The sequence below is a fragment of the Armigeres subalbatus genome, chromosome 2 (genome assembly GCF_024139115.2).
Source record: "Armigeres subalbatus isolate Guangzhou_Male chromosome 2, GZ_Asu_2, whole genome shotgun sequence".
NCBI classification, from domain to species: Eukaryota; Metazoa; Arthropoda; class Insecta; order Diptera; family Culicidae; genus Armigeres; species Armigeres subalbatus.
The window spans coordinates 79,186,317-79,208,741 of record NC_085140.1 but is presented as its reverse complement, the minus strand read 5'-3'; the positions used below and the strand labels follow the sequence as shown (position 1 = coordinate 79,208,741).

The 22,425-nt window shown below is 41.0% G+C and overlaps 3 protein-coding genes across 3 annotated transcripts in view; 2 read left to right on the top strand and 1 right to left on the bottom strand.

The window, feature by feature from the left end:
• LOC134214591 (uncharacterized) overlaps window positions 1–22,425 on the bottom strand; it is a 219,205-nt gene that overhangs the window by 2,687 nt on the left and 194,093 nt on the right. The window lies entirely within an intron of this gene.
• On the top strand, window positions 17,831–19,132 carry LOC134214590 (uncharacterized). Its single transcript, XM_062693928.1, has 2 exons — window positions 17,831–18,186; window positions 18,248–19,132. Exons 1-2 carry the CDS (start codon window positions 18,180–18,182, stop codon window positions 19,072–19,074), a joined length of 834 nt encoding a protein of 277 aa, XP_062549912.1. The 5' UTR covers window positions 17,831–18,179; the 3' UTR covers window positions 19,075–19,132.
• On the top strand, window positions 19,530–20,312 carry LOC134214589 (uncharacterized). Its single transcript, XM_062693927.1, has 2 exons — window positions 19,530–19,683; window positions 19,746–20,312. Exons 1-2 carry the CDS (start codon window positions 19,659–19,661, stop codon window positions 20,141–20,143), a joined length of 423 nt encoding a protein of 140 aa, XP_062549911.1. The 5' UTR covers window positions 19,530–19,658; the 3' UTR covers window positions 20,144–20,312.

The window sequence follows — 22,425 nt, the reverse complement described above, 5'->3', positions numbered from 1 at the left end:
TAGCCACTAGTCAGCTTTAATCTTTAAAAAAACAGCTTCTACCTACAGTGTCACAAAGAGCCTTTACCAGATTCAACATTTCAATGGATCGTGCTCAAAGTGCGATTCTGCATCATTTCACCACCCGCAGTTTCGTATAAAAAAAAACCGACAGTACATTGTCCATTCATCCATATGCAGTATATTATACACATCCGTATTATCTAAAGCTGCTCTGCAGCTTGATATGTGAACCTGCCCATTCACGTGAACGAAATGAATTGGACTAGAACATGGGCTCTCAAACTACTACTTGTGTCTCCCCAGAGTAAACAGTTCCTATCATGAAAGATTGATTCAATCATTTCCACTCACTGTTCCAAAATAATAATTACAAAAGCCCAATCAAAAATAGCCATAATACCTATTCAAATACCCCATGCCACACAACGTGTTCCGTCCACCATAAAGCTTGGGAGCCCCTGAGGTTGGATGCGAATGTCGAGTAAAAACATGCACCGGCACTTTTTATCACCCGTTGTGTCAACCCCATTGTGGTGTAGGCCATAACCGACCGGTGGTAGAGGACGAATCTAACTCGTTGAATTTCCAGCATCAGCAAACGCTAAAAGAAAATTTATTTTGATTCTTTTCACATGTTTTCCGGTGTGGCCTCGTGGGATTAGTAAAACCGGCAAAGCGCGCTGAGGGGGTCGTCGCGGAGTAGCACAAAATACTTTCCACTGAACTTTTTCTACGCGACCTAACGTTGCATTGCACTGCTCTTCGGTCACCATCCGGTAACATGTGGGTTATGTGAAGAGCATCACTTTCATCTCTGCAAACTGCACTGATGGAGTACAGTGGTTGAAAAGCGAAAAGGGACACATTTTTTGAGATTTTGGAAATATCCAGTTTTGGAGCTCACATTGTCTATGCTTCTCACATCAAAATTAGCATTTTTTGTCTTCAAAATTAATGTCGGAGTAGAAATTCCTTGGACGATTTTTTTATATTCAAGGGCGTACATTTTTGTACCAAGATATTTTATACAAATCTGTCAAAGGCATGAATTTGAATCTAACGCATTCAAATATCCACCACTGTGCAGCGCGCGGGTGTTTTCAAATATTCTGAGCTAGAACCGGGGAAAAAATAGCACATTGTATCTACCTATTACGTTTATACGATTTGATGCAATTTGTTGTGGAGGTAATGGCTTTCCAGATTAGACCTGGCGACCGAACGAGAATGGGGAGTAATGCTTCCGCTGAAAACCCAGTCCCTGCTCTGCTCCGGAGAAAATAAATCTATTTTCAATTTACGATTTCAAAGCATTCCTCCCGGTTTGGTAGTGAGTTTTATTTTACAGCTTGTTCCACTCGGTGGGTTGCGGTTAACCGCAATCACCACGAGGAAAAGTTCAAACAACTTGTTACAGATCTGTTGCTCGGCGTGTAAATAGATATGGCTGAATGGAAATCTAGAGGTCTTCGTTTCGTTCTGATATTCCGGATGCTGACTGCGAGGAATTTCATCGCTTATCACTGGGGAGATCAGTTTTCATGTGAAGCATGCAGGCTTCCTTTCCGGTGATGTTGGGTATGCTCGGTTGGCACAGAAAAGCAGATTTTGCCAGAGATTGTAATGGGATGGGTAATTGTGTAACGTATATGAGGAAACAATGTTTTCTCGGTAGGTGATGCCATCTGAGAGCATTTGATTACAATTTCAGTTCCCAATAATGAAACGCAATCTGATGATGTAGCAGCAGCATAATGTCGGCCATATTCCTAATTTTCAGACAACATTGAATCTGGATAAATATAAAATTAGTATTTTTTTCTGAAGCGGTAATAAAATAACACTAAAAAAACAAATAAATTAATGAGACATTTCAGGCAAGCTTTAGTTTTTGGGGAATTATCAACTTATCTGTTTAAAAAATTGAACTGATTCTGATTGGCAATGATAACACTGCGTAACAAATTATGAAAAAAAATCCTTGCTTCAAGATGGAATAAAAAATTAAATGAGGTTTGGGGTCTCTATAGAGACTTTAGTGACCCCTGGTGAAAGAATCATTGTGAAAAACTCAGAGATTAACATTGAGCAAACTGGTCGGAGGTCAACAAAATCAAGAAGCAAAAAAGAAGCTGCCAGTTGGATGGACTTTGAGTTTCCAGCCGTGGAAAAGGGATTGACACGACTCATCGGCCGCATCACCGCTGAAGTCACTCGTCTGGCTTTCAGTGGAGGATATCCGAATCCTTGAAGACACCTCCTCAAAAATGTCCGAAATAAAGGTAAATAAGCAGATTCGGAAGCGGCGGACGCTATTTCTAACGTTCGGTTTCCGCTCAATGAAAGCATATGTGTATGGTTTCCTATGAGGCCGGTAAAAAAGTGAGAGGAAGTTCAAGAATGTATTACACAGATGATTCGGCTTAAGTTTTCGAATTTATCCAGCCAAACGACAATGACGATCCGTAAAAAAATCCTTTAATTTCAATAATGCGCCTTTTCAAACACTAAAGCAGCTGAACGAAATTGTTCAATCATTTGGCGACTATAGAAAGTTGCCATTCGGTATCAGAATCACTAGTCGGAAGGAGATGATGCAATAGATTTGTTCAAATGGTTGGAATCACTCACAGCAACTAAGCTACCACACCAAACGCCGATGTCACCAAAACAATCAATTTTGCAATCAATCCTTGCCTTCCAAAAAATGCTGGGATCACAATTGAGTATGTAATCAATCCTGTCTTCAATCAAAATGCTGGTTCGTTGAGGTTGAATGGTCTACAGCAACCACGCCGACGACCACCACCAATGTTATGGTTTTCCGTAAACAATGTTATCAGCGCCTTCATGCTGTTGTGTCCGCTCCGTTGCGTCCGCTCAGCCATGTCCGTTCTGCGAGAAATCTTGTTTGAATTGAGGACTAGATCCAAACCCGCAAGTTGCTTGATTTTGATGTCTGTGCTAGCGCTGCATGTACGTGATTGGTTGATATACCTATTTCTGAACTTTTTATAAATTATGGATAATAAACAGTTAAAAATCAGTATTTGTAGATAAATACAAAGAAGCATTGACTCATCGTTGATCGAATGGTCCAAAAATATTGGAAGTCCATCAAGAAACGGCTGGAATATTAACGTTCAAAGTCTATCATATTTTCGTGACGGTCTCCAATTTTCGCAATCGCCCCAATGTGAAAATACAGACGTAGTCCTACATCAACAATGGAGCGTGGCTTTGCAAACCAAGACCAAAGTTTGGATGGAGTCCTGGAATTGTTTAGTCCAGAAATTAAGTCAGTTTTGAAAATTCTAATTTTTTTCTTCCCCGGACCGCGCTTCAAGTTGCAACCAAAAATGAATTGAAGTTTGTGGTCCCTTATGATCGCAAATGAAGAAATTTATGGAAAAGGCTTTGCAATCCAAGACGAAAGTTTTTTTTCTTCCCCGGATCACGCTTCCGTGTTCCAAGATCTTTGGTGTTCTTTACCACAAACTTCGGTTAATTTTTAGTTGCATCTTGAGGCGCGATCCAGTGTTGGAATATTTGATCTACAGACACGTGTTTTATCTACTACGTGAATTTTTTGATAGATTTGTGCTCATTCTCCCTCTCTCATGAATGATGTGAGAATTGCCGACAGCTCCCCTTTAAATTAGATGGTCGACTCACGTGAAACGTGTCAGAATCCACAATTATCGAGTCATTCGAAACGCAGAATAGGCACAATTGTCTTCTGAAAAACAAAGATATGGTCGATAAGAAACAGATGAATAATTAATTTGGAAAACAAAACATTTATTAATTGATTCATTCTCAGACTGAATACTTCACACCTAGCGTTAGACAACGGACAGGACATTCACACAAAACCCAATGGGCCAAAGTTATTTACGAAAAGTTATTTTCTTACTAGGGCGGGAATAGAACCCACACTTCACGGCTCGTAAGTACACCTTCCAAATACGCGACTGACGCCGCTATCCGCACGACCACGAAGCCCACTATTTAAGATAATAAAAGTAAATAGTAAATAAACAAGTAAATAAAAGAATATAATTCATTCCTTGTTTGGGTAATGTATTCTAACATTTTATCAATCGTTACGTAATAGCCTATTCAGATTACGCGATTTATGATAATAAATATCATGATAAAGAGTAACTTGATGCCAAACCCCATACATTCAATTTTCTTTCTAATATTCAACTCGATAATAATTATTTTAACTAATGGCGCTGAATCTATCCATTGACCAACTTGAACCAAATATGGAACACGCATTCTTCGACCAATCGACCAACAATGATGTACATCTCAAGGAAACGACGATAGGGGGGGGGGGTAGGATGATCATTGGAAAAGAGGAGGTGATATATTGTTGATTTCTGAGCCTTTAACCAAATGTGGAACACATATTCTTTATCTTAAAGAGACGATGATAAGGGGTAGGATAATATTTGGAAAAGGGGGAGGACTTGGGAGGAGGAAACAATTATAGAACGGTTGGGACTTGGATTGGAAGGGTCATTTGGAATACGGGAGGTGGGTGTTGTTCAACAAATATTTGGACACATATTCTCTAACTTTAGAAGACGATTATAGATGGGGTGGGTCAGTCATTAGGAAAAGCGGAAGGTGTGGTGGTGGCGAAGAGTGCGTGGTTATGCATTAATATGTTAAGTATAATAACGTTAGATATGATGTGTATCAGGCATAATGAACGTTAGGCATAATTTAAATTTCCCATTCTTTAGTTCATCCGAAGTTCTTTGAGATTGTACAATTCTCCGGAAACTAATTGCCATTCACCAGAGCCATGCATCCAAAGAATCATTCAACGGACAGACCTCATGCCTTATTGGATCCATTTTGATCGCATTGTTCCAGCTTAAAAAACTTGTTCTCGTGGCTCACAGTTGCGAGGGAAGGGTCGTTTGGCCGAAACTCATTCGGCCGAAAGTTAGTTAGCCGAATGCCACTAAGTCGAAAGTTGTTTGGCTGAATATACTATTTGGCCGAACAGGCCATTAGGCCGAAAAAGTGAATGGCCGAAAGGGTCATTTGGCTGAAAGAGTCATTTGGCCGAAAGGGTCGTTTGGCCGAAAGGGTCATTTTGCCGAAAGGGTCGTTTGGCCGAAAAGGTCATTTGGCCAAAATGGTTATTTGGCCAAAATGGTTATTTGGCCGAAAGGGTCATTAGGCCAAAAGGGTCATTTGTCCGAATAGGACATTTGGCTGAAAAAGACAAAAAGACAGGTCATATGAAAAGTGAGAAATTAGGAGTAAGAAGAAAGACGTCTCACTTCTCATTCCTCATTTATCACTTCTCACTGTAAAAAAGGAGAAACGCGAAGTGAGTTGTGAGACGTCTCACTACTCACTTCGCGCTTCTCACTTTTTACAGCGAGAAGTGAGAAATGAGGAGTGAGAAGTGAGACGTCTCACTTCTCACTCCTCATTTGTCACTTCTCGGTGAAAAAAAGAGGTGCTCTTCACTTCTCACTCCTCATTTCTCACTACTCGCTGTCAAAAGTGAGCCAAATGAGTGAGACGTCTCACTTTTCAAATGACCCTTTCGGCCAAACGACCCTTTCGGCCTAATGACCCTTTCGGCTAAATGACCCATTCGGCCAAATGACCCGTTTGGCCTAATGACCCTTTCGGCCAAACGACCCTTTTGGCCAAATGACTCTTTCAGCCAAAGACCTTTTCGGCCAAATGACCCTTTCGGCCAAATTAGTTCCGGTCAAATGGTTTGTTCGGCCTAGTGGCACAAGGCCAATTTGCTTTCGGCCGAATGAGTTTCGGCCAAACGACCCTTCCCCGACTTTGAGCCATCGTTGCTAAACACCATCGTGTAGCCATCACTTACGATTTTGTTGACGAATAGGTTGCTCCTGAATCGGAGCAGCTCATTCACTAGCAGCTCCGAAAGCCATCAGGACTGTGCAGAAGACTTTTCCTTTTTTTACATTCTGCAGTCCTTGTGTCTAAAGTTTAGACACTTTCTCCGTCTCCCTTCGATGGGTTAGCTTCCTTCGATCTGTTGCTGTGATTATCGTTTCCGAGCGTTTGGTTAGCATGGCTGTGGTTGCTATGGTTACGTTTAGCTTTCGACAGTAATGCCGCTCTTGCCGTTGAAATTTGCATTTCCTACAACAGCTTAGTTTGTATGTTTCACCGGGGAAACTCTTTTCTGAATTTTCCAGTGCCATGATCAATGCCATGTCATGGAAGACCGCAAAGCGACAGGGCACAAACCCATTCTGAAAGTTTGAAGCCGGTTCCATTAAGCTGGTATGGTGTGGATCTCACCCGATTCATATATTCGGACATCGATGAGCAGCTTTCGATTTGCCTTGTCAAACCAGAATGCTCAAATGCTTTTTCCAGGTTCTCCTACACTTACGTTTTCGCTTCTTTAACGTGAACCTAATTAATTGGTTCAAGAAGAGTCACTTTAGCTCCTGTGTTTCGGTCCAGATTGAAGGGTTCACAGCTTCGTACGTCCCCTCCACATTTTGCTTCAGCTTGACGACTCCCAAGAGATCTTCCAGCTCAAGGTACGTTTGCACAGCAAACTTTCACCTACCAGCACAGCAATTCCCGGCAGATTGAAATTGCTTAAACACAACTTCCGCTCAATCCTGCTTAACTTCCAGTAGCCATCTTGATTCTTCAGAGTTTCGCCTTGAAAACGATGAATAGTCTCATAACCTGAGTTATATTAAAGAATATTTAAATTTTTAGATTTCAGAGTCATGGCTTACCTAATAAATTCTAACATTATTCCTTAAATTCTATGTTTATGGACATCCTGCAAGAATCATTTGACGCCCCAGTCCGTAGGATGTTTCTGCCTAATGGCCACGAAATTATTGGAGAAGCCCTTCCGTTTGAGTTTCACCCAAAAGTCGGTTAGATTGGTGGTCTTCAGTATAATGTAGGTATATTTTCAACCGTTTTTTTAGTTGTTTGTTCGTCTATATCTGCTAGTCACCAATAGATTTGCATATAAATGTCTCAGGTACTTCCACGCCTTTTGGTCGGTTGCTACGATCTCCTATAGTCTATGGCGAGGAACGATGGAGCATCTTGCCCTTGGTTTTCGTTTCCAGATTCTGCTGCATTTTACTGCCACACCGCTTCCGACGATCAGAACCATGCTTCCGTTTGACTCACCTTTCTTCCGTAAGGCAAACATGTTATAAGTACCGGATCGACTATATTCGGTGGATACGAATTGCCACACGATGTTCAACGTCTTCACTCCAGGCAGGGTAGGACTGGCAGTTCGAACAAACCGTGCATACTTGCATGACTGTTTTTGTTGTAAATTAACTGATGACATTGTCATTTATTTTCTGTACACAACGATTGACGATGCATAAATGGATTCATCACCTGGTGACAAGTTGATCGCATGAGGATTTGCAAAAATCTGTTTTTTTTAAAATACATCCGTTAGTTGAAATATGATTCTAGCCATTGCTGTATATATGTACTTTGTCTGTTCTAAATAAAAAAGAGAACAAATCAACAATAAAATCTAATTTTAACTGTACGGTGTGGAGAACTTATCTGCGCATAACGCAGTTTACTCTATGGGTGTCAATCATCCTTAATCCCATGAAAAGTAATTCAATATTCTTTTGAATATTAATCCGCCTGAAAAAATACAAAATGCTACAAAGCAAATGAAATGCCTGTCACTCAGGCATCTAAATTCGTTTTTAACGCCCGCTGTCGCCTTTCGCCAGCAACCATCAATAAAGATTATTTATCCACCGAACACAAATTATGTGGAAAATTAAATGAAATTTTTCCCCGTCGCCATTCCTTTTCCGCCACGTGTTTGTAGATCTGCTGGGTGTGTTTTTATTTTCGCACATCTCAAGCATCAGCGAAAACAATTACCGAAAGGCGTTCTCCTGCCCTAATACACATTTTTCTCCTATTGGCATTCCTTCGAGGAACCGCAGGATAAAGGATTTCTATGAAATCCACAGCTCCAGCTTCACAGACACACACGCCATCAGTGATGTAGAAAGACTTAGGGACTTCAACTCAAATTCTGACATTTTAACGTTTCACAGTATTGGCTGAGCTACAAAACTGACAAATATTTTTGTATTAATATATTCAAAAATTAATAAAAACATCATTGGTAAGCTGAGGGAAATCCCCCCTAACCGGATTTATAGAACCGTTCCTGACATACCGTTTACGTCTATGAGCACAGTCGTACATCCTCTGAGCGCCCAGCACCACCATCTCCGGAGTAATCTTTCATTTTAACAGCTTCATATAAGAATACCTCGAGAAAACAAAGGGGAGACAGAGAGTGTAAGATTGAAAACGATTCGAAACATTGTTGATTTTCGTTCTATGCTATTCCAACAGCGACCAAAAATCTTGGCGCACAGTTTTTCCCTACTTCCAACAACACTCTCAGCCTGCAGCAATTCCTGGGGGATCCAGATTAAATTAAATTGAATCGAATTCAAGCGCAAAAGTATAGCAACAACCAGCGAGCGGTGATAATAAATGATATTTATGACACTGGCTGCTCGTTTGAAAAAAAACGTTGGGTGGGGTAGTGCGAGATAATTGGCAATGCTGAGAAAAGGCTTTTAATTGAATTCAGAAAGAGACTCGGAAAAGTAAACTTATTCTCTGTACCAATTGTTTGGTTTAACCAGACAGTCAAACTTTCGATCAATTAGACGTGGGAATTCGTCAGTTCAAACCACATGGCGGTCGGTGATATCACTTTTCTCGCTGCAAATTGCTTCTCAGGTTTTCAATCTGAATTCTAAGCATAACTTAACATAGCTAAACTGATTCGAGGTGCTACACTGCCCATAAATGCATAACAGTCCCATGTAGATAGGAAATCAAGCAGACAAAGACTGTTATAAATTTATGGACAGTACCTACCTGGTACCTGGTTGGCTATAGCGTCAATACACCTATGCCTGGCGTATTGGAGAGCTCAATAATCGTCGGTCTTGGGCGATGTTCTTCCAGTTTCACCGAACGTTTAGGGTCCTCAGGTCCGATTCCACCGAGTGCAGCCAGCGTGCTTCATGTTTATAAATGGCCACTGCTAGTTTTATATAGAGCAAATATCGTTTCCGTCTACATGTTGCGGAACCTGAGCTGGTTACGTAATCCATAAAAAGCTCTATTCGCAGCAGCAGTACGTCTTTTCACTTCACGAAAAACGTCATTGTCACATGTTACAGGCGTTCCAAGATAAACAAATTTTTCAACAACTTCAAATACGTCCCCATTAAGCACTACCTCATCACCAACCCCACTAGGTCTTCCTCTATATCTACCTGCCACCATGTACTTTGTCTTGGTAGAGTTAATGGTTAAGCCTATCCTCGCCGTCTCCCTCTTCAGTGGGACAAAAGCCTCCACTACTGCTCTGCGATCGATTCCAATAAGGTCGATGTCGTCCACAAAGCCCAGGAGCATATGTGACCGTGTGATGATAGGCACTATCATGTAAGAACAGGCATCAAGGAACGGCACGTTCCTCTGCACGCCAAATCTTCTAATAGCGCCCTCGAGTACAATGTTGAACAATGAATTCAAAAGTGCATCACCCTGCTCAATCCGTCTAAGGTCACAAACGAGGTTGACACTTCGTCTGCAATCCGAATACTTGATTTCGAGCCATCCGGCAGCTTAACACGTATCAGTCTAATCAGTTTCGCCGGAAAACCATGTTCGAACATTATCTGCCACAACTCATTTCTTTCCACTGAATCGAACGCTGCTTTGAAATCAATAAACAGATGGTGAGTCTGCAAGTTGTACTCCCATAATTTGTCAAGGATTATCCGCAGGCTAAACATCTGATACGTCGTTGATCGGCCCTCACGAAAATCTTCGTGTTGCCTTTTTTCTACGGTGGATTCGTTCCTCTTCTGTCCTTGCTACACTGTACTGCTCTCTGTTGGAAGCTTAGTTATGGATTTTAAAATTATTCTTTATGAATACTCCTGAACTATTTTATGGCTTTATGGTAGTGTTCATTGGAACCTCCAGATGTTATTTATGGTTAGTAGAAAATTTTTCGTTTTTTATGGATCGTTTTTGCACATGTAACGGTACAAAGTAAGAGCTGCCTCTGGTATCGCGTAAACATAGAAAAATTCCCAAGCACGACTTAAAAATGAAAAACCTGCCCGCTGCTCATTCCAGTGTAAGTAAGTTCATGTTTTAGAGATACAGATATTTGATAGATACAGACGGTTTTTAGGAGTCACCTAAGTAGACAGGCCGTGCAAAAGTTGTTTGAAGTAGGACAACGCCCAGGATTTCTATATGTATCGGGGTACACTTTGCGATTGCGAAAAACCGAAAAACGCCACGAAAATATGATAGACTTTGAACATTAATCGCTCAGCTGTTTCTCGAAGGATTTTCAATTTTCTTGGACCTTTCGATCAAGGAAGAGTCAACGCTTCATGGACAATGAATTGAAATATTGATTATTTATTTATTTATTCAGACTAAGGCCGAAGTTGCCTGTGCGGTATATATTCTCCCAGCAGCTCATGCAACTCGTGGTTCATTCGCCTCCTCAACGTACCGTTCGCCATCTGCACCCCACCATAGATGGTACGCAGCACTTTCTTTTTGAAAACTCCAAGTGCGCGTTGGTCCTCCTCGAGCATCGCCCAGGTCTCGTGTCCGTAGAGGACTACCGGTCTAATGAGCGTTTTGTAGATTATCAGTTTGGTACGGCGGCGAACTCTATTCGATCGGAGCGTCTTGCGGAGTCCAAAATACGTACGATTTCCAGCCACTATGCGCCTCCAAATTTCTTTAATGGTATCATTTTCGGCAGTCACCAGTGAGCCGAAGTACACAAATTCTTCAACTACCTCGATTTCGTCACCACCGATGCAAACTCGAGGTGGGTGGCTCACATTGTCTTCTCTTGAACCTCTTCCTATCATGCACTTCGTCTTCGACGTGTTGATGAGTGATGACTAGTCCGATCCGCTTAGCTTCCCTCTTCAGTCTGGTGTGAGCTTCCTCCATCTTCTCAAAGTTACGTGCCATAATATCTATATCCTCGGCGAAGCCAAATAAATGGACGGAGTTATTGAAAATTGTACCACTCGTGTTAATCCCTGCTCTTCGTATTACTCCTTCCAAAGCGATGTTGAATAGCAAACACGAAAGATCATCACCTTGCCGTAACCCTCTGCGCGTTTCGAAGGGACTCGAGAATGCCCCTGAAACTCAAACTACGCACATCACCCGATCCATCGTCGCTTTGATCAACCGTGTCAGTTTATCCAGAATTCCGTGTTCGTGCATTAGCTGCCATAGCTGGTCCCGATCAATTGTATCATATGTGGCTTTGAAGTCGACGGATAGATGATGTGTGGGCACGTTGTTTTCGCGGCATTTCTGCAGCACTTGGCGAATGGCGAACATCTGGTCCGTGGTGGAACGTTCGCCCATAAAACCCGCCTGGTACTGCCCCACGAACTCTCTTGCAAATGGTGTTAGTCGATGGCATTAAATTTGGGGGAGTACAGTTCAGCAATGTGATTGCACGGTAGTTGCTACAATCCTGCTTATCGCCCTTTTTGTAGATGGGACACACGACACCTTCCATCCACTCCTGCGGCAAAACTTCCTCCTCCCAAATCTTGGTAATGACCCAGTGCAGCACTCTAGCCAGTGCCTCACCACCGTGTTTAAATAGCTCTCCTGGTAGTTGATCAACCCCAGGGGCTTTGTTGTTCTTCAGCCGGCCAATCTCTTCCTGGACTTGATCCGGAGCCTGAAGATCTGGAGCCGGTAAAATTATATCCTGCGCGCGTTCTCCCAGGTCCATCACCATACCGCCATCTTCGTCTGCCACATCGCCATTCAGGTGCTCTTCGTAGTGCTGCCGCCACCTTTGGATCACCTCACGCTCGTTCGTAAGAAGGTTCCCGTTTATGTCCTTACACATATCAGGCGCCTAGCTGCTTTTCCGTTGGGAGTGCCATTTCCAGCTGCTGCGCGTAGTCTTGGAATAGTCTACCGTCTTGTAGTCGCCCAGTGTTAAGCCGCGGCGTCCGACTTAGACGCTTGTTGTACACCGTCGAGAGCTTTGAGCGCAGGCATACTGCAACGAGGTACTGGTCGGATTCAATATTTGCACTGCGGTAAGTGCGGACGATCGTGATGTTGGAGAAGAATTTACCGTCGATTAGAACGTGGTCGATTTGGTTTTCCGTTTCTTGGTTAGGTGATCTCCATGTGGCCTTGTGGATATTTTTGCGGGGAAAGAAGGTGCTTCGGACTACCATTCCTCGGGAGGCTGCGAAGTTTATGTATCGTTGGCCGTTATCATTCGATACGGTGTGCAGACCATCCGGTCCGATGACCGGTCTATACATTTCCTCCCTTCCTATCTGTGCGTTCATGTCACCGATGACGATTTTGACGTCCTGCAGTGGGCATCCATCGTATGTCTGCTCCAGCTGTGCGTAGAACGCTTCTTTCTCGTTGTCGGGTCTCCCTTCGTGTCGGCAGTGCACGTTGACGATGCTATAGTTGAAGAAACGGCCTTTCATCCTTAGCTTGCACATCCTTGCTGCCACCCAATCACACGTTGGCGCATCTTACCCAGAACTATGAAGCCGGTTCCCAGCTCGTTGGTGGTGCCACAGCTTTTGTAGAAGGTAGCCGCTCGATGCCCGCTTTTCCACATTTTCTGTCCAGTCCAGCAAATCTCCTGCAGCCCTTATAAGTGAACATCTTCCCCCATATGACGGTACCCATTTCAATTTTCCTTCCATTGCTCGATCTCTCCCTATCTCGGTTATCCCTTCAATGCATTCACATTGCAATGTCAAGATGTGGTGAGGTGACTGTAATACAAATCTGTAAGATTTCTATACAACGATTCTAGAAGGCGCCGCCTACAAGAAGTTGGCGGAGGAAGTCCTAGGCGAGACGGTCAAGGTGAGGGCACTTACGACGGAGGAGAATCTAAGGGTTAAGGACCTGGACGAGATCACTGAAGTCGAAGAGCCCTGTGGGCAGATAAGAGCAACCCGAAGTTTGCTTCAAGTGCCTGGAACCGAGGCACAAGCAATGGGACTGCAAAGGCCCTGACAGAAGCAATCTCTGCCGACGCTGCGGATTGGAGGGACATAAGGCACAATGCTGCACAAACCCTCCCAATTGTTTGATTTGTTTTGTTGTTGAAAGCTGTAAACAGCAAGCACCCCTTGGGGGGTTCGAAGTGCCCGGCGTTTAAGCGTGCTGCAAAATCACAGTGCAGGTAACGCAGCTGGCTTGCTTGGCCTCGCCCGAGTGTTTGGGTTGCGCAGGTTCAGAGGAAATGGCGGAACACGTGTTGTTCGTGTCTCACGTTTTCGCGCAATGCGTGGCCACATGCTTGCCACATGTGGTCTGGACACTACCCCGGAGAACCTAGTTCGGAGGATGTGTAAAGATGAAGTTGGCTGGAACGCCGTTTTATCGGCTATCGTCCAAATCATCTCGGAGCTTCACAGAAGGTGGCGCGTGGACTCAAGGATGGCTAGTTCAGGCGCAAATAAGACGTGGTCCAAGGGATCGGAGTCGGCTTCATAGGTCATACCGGTGGTCATGCCCTGTGGTCGAACTCGATCCTTTTATCGAACAAGTGGCCGCGCAAAGAGCAACATGGTATCGTCGCTTTCGCGGCGTCGGTCAACCGGGCGTCGGCAAGTCACTCTGTGTGCTGGCGAATAGACCCTATCGCAGAGAGGCCAATTTGGGGTGCAAGCGGCATCATCATTCCTGATACCAGTCGTGCAGAGAGAAGCAGGCGCGAAGTCGACCCTTTCCACATTCCGAGGACATAGGCCGTGGTAAGGCCACCTGGAAAGCCGGCAATGCGCTGGCACGATACCATGGTGTTCTTCTAAAAAAACGAGTCACGATGTTCGATGCTGCAAGGACACGCAACTAACCTTGAGGGTGCGTTGTGCACGGCCCCCCTTTGAAGCATTACTTTCTGGTTGTACCGAAGGGATGATGGGCTTGGCGGCAATGGAAACGGTTTAGCGGATCGGGGATGTAGTCCTGCCTCCCTCGTTTGCTGATGGAGGTGGTCCCTAACCCCGCACTTCCTGGACGTCCAACCCAGAATGTCTGTTGAGCAGATTCCCTCTCCATTTCTTAGGAAGAAAAAAAAATTATTAAAATCTTCCGAAACCGTAGCTGCCGTTCGTGACTACCGGGACTGTAAACGGAGAGACGCATCTGCTTCCTCTGTTGAAGCAAAACGAGAGCCCTACGATCTTCTGGACACTTCGTGCCACTATTCAAATGTTGTCCTGGAATGGTACGAAACCAACGGGGTCACCTTCGTACCCATAGATATGAAGGAACTAAGGCCAATCGATTAATACTGGACTATTAAGAAGATATGAAGCAAAAGTAAGTTTTCGGACAGAAGAAGCTGCAGCCAGATGTTGTACAGAACTTAATGTTAAGTTAAGCGTAAGGTGCGTGTGTACGGTTTTGGTATTGAAGTTGAATGAAATGAATATACCAAAATTTTACTACAGTCAACTATCTACATCTCGATGTTCTAAATCTCGATGTCTCTCCCTATGTCGATGGCTCTTCGATCTATCAATCTACACACATTTGGACTATCTGCATCTCGATAACCTCCCTATCTCGAAATCTCTTTATCTCGATGTCTTCTGCTCATATTTTGTTCAGGATTCTCTCTCCTTTCGTCGATATATTCAAATTTCTAGGCTACTAGACCTTCTTTGGACAATAACAAACACATCATAAACAAAAGATGCCTTTTTTGTTGTTGTCGTTTTTCATAGCAACGCTTTTTTCGATCTAGTACCCATTTTAATTTTCCTTCCATTCCTCGATTTCTACCTATCTCGATGGTCGAAATGTGGTGAGGTGACAGTAATACAAATCTGTAAGATTTCAATACAACGACTGTATTAAAATCTTCCGAAATTGTATATGCCAAATTATTATACAGTTTCTGAAAGGTTCTAGTGCCGAACTGTATTAAAATCTGTCATCCGCTGGTTGGGTGTAGTTTCGGTTACCTTATACAAACCGCAACTGAGCAAAGGGTTCTGACCTGAACCCCATCACTCAGCATCGGTATCAACAACTTTTTATAGGTACTTGTAGTTCTTCAGCGCAGCATCCCACTTCAAGACGATAACCATCTCGTCCTTCTACATCCTAGGGATTTACTTAGTTGACGTCATCTAATAGATCAGATAGTTTGTGCTCATGGTCTCCAGGACATTCGCGTAGCCCTTTTCTTCAGCTTTGAAGCTAAGCACGTCCCCTCAATTCCAGGGCTTATCGCAGTCTTTAGAAGATGAACTTTTCTTCTAAGGACATCTCTTTTTCACTGCAATCGCTGTCTGATTCACAGCAATCTGTCTTTTCGCCATTTCGGGATTGAAAGCCTACCTCCAGGGACGGTGGTCCTGATTGTCCACTTGACGTTTTTGGGTCAGTAACCTGCAGAGCCTTTTTAGAAGTCGCGCCGGTGACGACCATGCGCAGCAAGCTACAAAATTTGAGAACTTTTAAAATCTCTGGGGCTTTACACAAGAACTTAAAATAATACGAAAACCACGTACAGTCACTCTCAAAATTGAGCGTACACCATGGATTAGATGAATATATTCGAAAATTCCAAAGAAAATTTAATTGTTGGCTTGGTTGTTTTTAATGCATTTCAATATTCATCCCTTCCTTCAATGTATGCGTACATAAAATTGTTGAAATTTTTTCTCTAAAGTTCATTTATTTGAAAATAATCTTGACAAAATTGAGCGTACAGCTAATGTTTTTCTATCAAATTTCTTATTATGAACACGATTAATGTATTTTCATATTGTTTTTTTTTTTCATGATTAAATTATACTATATATAATAGCCCTGTTTGTCTGTCCGGTGACTAGCCAACCAGACGCAGCACGCGGGGAAACTCTCACAAAAAATAAAATATTTGACACTTCAATTCTTTTTGACTATCAGATGCAGAAAACAAAACCAGTGACAACCAGATACAGCATTTGATGAAAAAATCACAGACAACAGACGTTAAAAATTTTGATTTTCTTAAATGCAAGAATTAATGAACAGTTTATATTAAAAAAAACATTTGCCACGGGCGCTACTGCGTCCACAAATAAACTAGTTTATAATAATAAACATCCGCTACTTAAACATTCAATGTTTTGAAATTAAACCATGTTTTAATCAAAATGGCGAACAAGTAAGATGTATAAACAATGCTATTTAACAATTCAATGCTGTTGGGCAAAATAGATGCTTTAAGATATGGATTTCACCGGCATCGTGTCTTATATATGATAGATAATCGAAATCGAGCGAGACATACGATAAATTTGGGAAAATTCACTCGGTAAATGATGAAAACAGATGTAAACATACAAAGAAAACGACAAATGTTGGGAACGGCATATTTCAAATTAAGTATAACTTTATTTAAAACTCGATGTATAGGTAGCTTATAAGCTCAGGACACTCATTAATAATAATATTAATAAAAGAGCAGCACACGGATACATTATAAGATGTCATTTTATATTTGAAGACTCAGTCACCGTAGGAACAAAATTTGGTTGAATCATTTAAATTCACCAAAATATCATTGAATAAGCTGCCGAGCTCTTAAAAAAGTTTATTTTTACTCGCCACATGAAAATCATTCAATTGTATCCCTTATGGTAACAGACCGTGGGGTTCAATCCAAATTTAATTATGAAATTACGATTTTAAGCTTTTTTTCCAATATTCAATCAGAAGTGCTCTACGGGATTGAAAAGCTGTTTTTATGTTCGGTACCTTAACATGCACCTTGTACTTTTAGAATTTAACTTTGAATGATTGGATTCAATAATATTACTCTTAATGATAGACCTGAGACAATAATCGAGCTTTAAAACAATTTTAAGTTTTTGTCGTTTTCTCTGTATGTTTACAGCTGTTTTCATCATTTACCGACTGAATTTTGACAAATTAATCGTATGTCTCGCTCGATTTCGATTATCTATCATATATAAGATACGATGCCGATGAAACATACAAATTAAAGCATTTAATTTGCCCACAGGCATTGAATTGTTAAATAGCAATGTTCTTACCTCTCACTTGTTCGCCATTTTGACCAAAACATGGTTTAATTTCAAAACATTGAATGTTTAAGTAGCGGATGTTTATTATTATAAATATAATCATGAAAAAACAATATTAAAATACATTAATCGTGTTTATAATAAGAAATTTTATAGAAAAACATTAGCTGTACGCTCAATTTTGTCACATCTAATAGGCGTATTTTGAGATTATTTTCAAATAAATGAACTTTAGAGAAAAAAAATCAACAATTTTATGTACGCATACATTGAAGGAAGGGATGAATATTGAAATGCATTAAAAATAACCGAGCTAACCATTTAATTTCCTTCGAAATTTTCGAATGTAGTCAACTAATCCCTACTGTACGCTCAATTTTGAGAGTGACTGTAGGTTTATTAATTTTTGACTGTGATGCATGGAAATGAGAATAGGGATTTTCCTTCTTTAGACCCCTTAGAGGCTCATAGTGGCGTAGCCTCCATAAAGAAATAAACGAGTGGAACATAATCTAACCGGGAAAAAAGTTTAGGCAATAGCCAGCAATCACTCTGAATGAAAGTGTTTCAAGACACATTGCACCAGTTGGTTTTCGAAGAACCTCAAAGTCAATACCTATCCGAGATTCAAACCTAGCCACAGTCCAGCCAAAGTATAATAGCTGCTTTATAGCAGCGCATCGATCAGTCTACTTACATTTGGGTTCCACATAGATAGATTATAAAAAGAGTTCGTTTCATCATGAAAAAAAAAATCATCGCTATCTTCTATGTCAGCAAAACACAATCGGAGCGTAATTTGATTTTTGAAGTTGGAAGAGCACGTAAACAAAATAAGCTTCATTATAACAGTCAACGATTCACAACGCAATGCAAGTAATCATATAATTGCCATGATAAGACACACGGGGACGTTAATTGGAAATGCGAATGCGACGATAATCAGTTTTCAGTTCATGTCAGGCTTAAGGACGTTGAAATTATTTCTCAATGATAGGTTTGGTAATTTTATATTTCGGAATGAGTGAATGTAATTGATCTTTTATTATTATTTCCAGCTTGGTTGTTACCTTTATTGGCACTGTCATCCATCAGTTTGGCAAAATTCAATGACTTAGTTATACCATACCATCCCCATCCAACCAACTGTAGCAAATATGTGCTGCGAGACTGGTCGGTAGAAGTGATATTCGATTGCCAGACAGGATTATTTTGGAATGATGCCAAGAAGACCTGCGATTACCCTTGGAGATCGGGTTGCACAACTCAATCCGAAGCGCTGGTTGTTCCATCAAATCTCTATTTCATAAAATGCCCCATCCTGATAGACAGTGCGTACCCGGTTTATTTGGTGCACGCAGATATATCCAAGTATTACATGTGTACTCCTTCGGAACTATTGGAGTTCAGCTGCGAATCCAGATGTAGCTTCAATACTCGCACGAAAAGATGTGAATGTTTGAAAAATGCGGAAAACTATCCAATCATACAAAATCGACCAGTTCAAGGCTCATCGATCTTTAAGGAATGTCCAGCAACCATCGACCCGAACAATCCAATATTTATGCCTCATGAAAATTGCACCAAATTTATCGTGTGCACTGCCAAAGGACCGATGGTAACAAACTGCAACGATGGGTTCCACTGGAGTGTGGTGACGAATCGCTGCGAGCGACCATGGGATGCCGGGTGCATTGAAATTAATACAATTTCTACTACCACTGTTACAACACAAAGCCCTACTACGGCATCGATGAAAACTACAAAAGAGGAAGAAATTACTTCAATGAACTCATCAGAATACGAAGATATCAGTGAAGTTAATTCGGAAAACCCAACGGAGAATGAGGAAATTAACACAACGGCTTCCAATAAATTCAGATGAAGTGTTTCGTAATACAAAAATAGTATGAAATAAATCGTCCAATGGTCAAATGATTGAGTTCTTGTCGATGTTTGTGCATTTATTTATTATTATTTTTTTCAGTGGTAGCGAAGAAATTGAAGAATAATTTCGCATTTCATCTACATCGAAAGCAGTTTTAGAACTGATTTGATGAAGTTGAAATAAATTGGGTGACACAGCGTGTCCTGTTCGTACTATCCGTCTGGCTTAAACGGCATTCTTAATCTTGTATCTATCAAAAAGCTAGCGCTTATAGTTCTTTTTCATCGTTTTTTGAATACACCACCAAGACAAGTCATTCGCATTAATGAAGTCGCTGTACTTTCGAAACGCAGAAAGCATTAGGTATGAAAAGGGCAATACATTCGTGAAAAGTCAATTCATAAGTCAGTTTACAGCTCGATGCTTTTTGGTATTCCCCATTGATTATACATATATGAGAGAATCCCCTATGCACGCAATTTCATCTCTTATCGCAACAAAACAGGCTGAAACTTGAGTCAGTTTACTTTCAAGTCTGCATCATACAGTTCGAACCGTGCGTGTATCAATTGCAACGAGTAATGATCTTTAAAATAACCATGATTGGTATAAATAATACTATAATGTATATAAAACGAAATTTCTGAGCATTTTGTGTTCTTTTTTAGGCAAATTCAGCATCATTTTCGTCCTACTATTAATTACCTACAGTCAATCGGCGTCCGTTTTCTTTTGCCCCTCATCCAATGTTGCGAACCAGTTCCATCCACATGCCACAGATATCACCAAATATTACAACTGTACAAGAGGTATTGCAACGGAAGATACCTGCGGAGACAACATGATATTCAGCAAAATGACAAACAAGTGTACCGTTGTGTGGCCAGACGCTATAGAGGATAATTCTGGATCAAATATTATCGATCCACGAGGGGACACATCTTCGAACCATGTAGAGTCGCTTCCCATTACTACTACAGCGAGATCGAACAAACCAACTGTGTTACCGGACTGGGATAATGGGGACGGCAGCACGGATCCAATGTTACTTGAGAATTCCACATAAAACTAATCAAAAAGAGGAAAGCTCCTAATATTGTTCAATGTAATTATGACGGTGATCTATGCAGAACCTGGGCTTGGAAATTCTGTTTTCAATGTCGAAAGAGAAAAGATTTTTAGTCATGGCCCGCATTGATGTTTGTACTCCGATAATATAAAGCACTAGAACAGAATCGTGTCAATTTTATTGTTTTGCGAAATTTTGCAATGAACATAGTAATAAACCAGTACATAAACAAGATGACATAAATTAATTATAAATTAATGAAAAGTTAAAAAACACTTTAAATTAACAGATATGATGTAAACTAATTTTAGTCCCCACTGGATATGCAAAAGGATTTCAAGATCATAAATATGGTTGTATAGGGGGAGATCCCCCAGCGCCGGACACCTCCCAATACCGGACACTTCTAAAAACAACACTTGCAGAGACCCCTCCATCATTTCATGTAGTACAAAAGAAAGCTATTGCAAAGTCTTTTACCTGCATGGAATATCAGATCCTCATGTTCTAAACTTGGTACACAATTTGAAATTGAACAAAAATGTTCAAAAATTTCATATTTCGCCTAATTTTAGGAGGTTTGAATCAACAATATTAAAATCAATCGAATGCATTCTGATGATGTCGAGATGGTCAATATTAGACATATATCAAATAGCGATCACGATTTGTTAGATATATAATGTATGTATGCTGCAAAATCAATTTCTGTATCCGGTAGCTGTCCCCCGGGTCCGGACAGTTAGTAGTTTCATGTGATCTAATAGCCATTGTTTGCACCTGTTTTGTTAAACTTACTTCAATTCAATTGTTTTTCCATGCTGAGATATCAGGAAGCCACAGAAATAAGTAGAAACAAAAATTGAAGATGTCATTGAAAATGGAGGGAATTTTGAGTAGGATGTAAGAAATTGAGCTGGAGAATCAAATAAGCTCTACTAACACGTTTTAATATCTACAACTTGACGCAAGTGACAAATATGACTATTCTAAATGATGTCTTTACTCATGTCATTGGAACTTGTTCATATTTGAACATGATGCAATAGTGTCCGGTACTCGGGGTCACTTTTTTGAACCGTGAAAATTTTCACCAAAATTCATCATCAAAATATAAGTGATGAACTTCTTTTTCCATCGAAAAAATCACTATAATAAAGAAATTAAAAAAAAAAAAAGCATTATCAAAATACATCGTCGAAAAACGAGTTCAAAGGATCAAACATCGTTTGTATGAATAATTAATGATCATGTTTTGTGTACATGGTATACACGCAAACATAAACCGGATAAATAGAGAGTTTTTCGTTATATGGCTTACGTATCCGGCACTGGGGGATCTCCCCCTACTATTTCGCCGGATTTCCAAAAGACATTTCGCGGAATGTACCTTTTTACCGAAAATCATTCCGCGGAATGCCATTTGGCGGAATCCAGTTAGAATAATTATCATTGAAATATTTACCAATTTCTGCTTAATTACATACAATCGAGGCTAAATTCTTTTGGATTGCGCTTTAAATAATAAATGATGGTAATGCTTTTTTTTAATGGCCGCGTCCAGCCGGTAGGGGAAGGGGGGGCAATATGCCCTAGCTAAGCAAACACTGCTTTATTGTGTTATTTGTAACGCTATTTATGGGTATTTTAACATTATGCATCAGTTAAACCAGATAGCTAATCGATGCCGTTCAAAAATTGTCAAAAATCTTAATCATATTGATAATATTCACATTTCAAAAAAGTGGTGATATTCTGTTGCCGGAAAACTCATGAGGCAAAACGCCTTTTAGCTGGCAGCTCCTAGGGAACAAAGTACCATGCGTCGGCAAATCAGCATTCTGGTATGGATAGTGCGTGGAGACGCAAGTACATTGTAGGTTAGTGCCACTAGGGTATTTTGCCTCGCCAAAATGTTAGATGTTTCTTCAAAATGTGGAAATTTTCGGTTTTCCGACCTTCCCATGACCCATACACTATTTTGAAACTTTTTTCTCCTATCCTACATAATTTTAGATCTGTAGGTGCGGAGCCGGTTATGATGACATCGATCACGTAGTTTGGTCCTGCTCGGAAAATGACGCCTCCAGAGAGCAATTATTGGATACCCTAGTGGCCCGAGGTAAACAACCCTTCAGGGAAGTTCAAGGTGTTTTGGGAGATCGTGATGTGGTCTATATGCAGGCCATTTATAGTTTTCTTTGTGCTTCTGATATCAACATCTAATAGTTTGTTTTTGCCTTTCTCGTACACTATTTTTTTTCTTTCTTCAAAGTTTT

What these genes read in the sequence shown, in the direction of transcription:
- LOC134214589 (XM_062693927.1), top strand. Translation starts at nt 19,659, where the DNA reads ATGATCTTTAAAATAACCATGATTG. An exon ending in CTTTAAAATAACCATGATTG is followed by an intron (nt 19,684 to 19,745) that starts GTATAAATAATA and finishes GTTCTTTTTTAG; the next exon opens with GCAAATTCAGCATCATTTTC.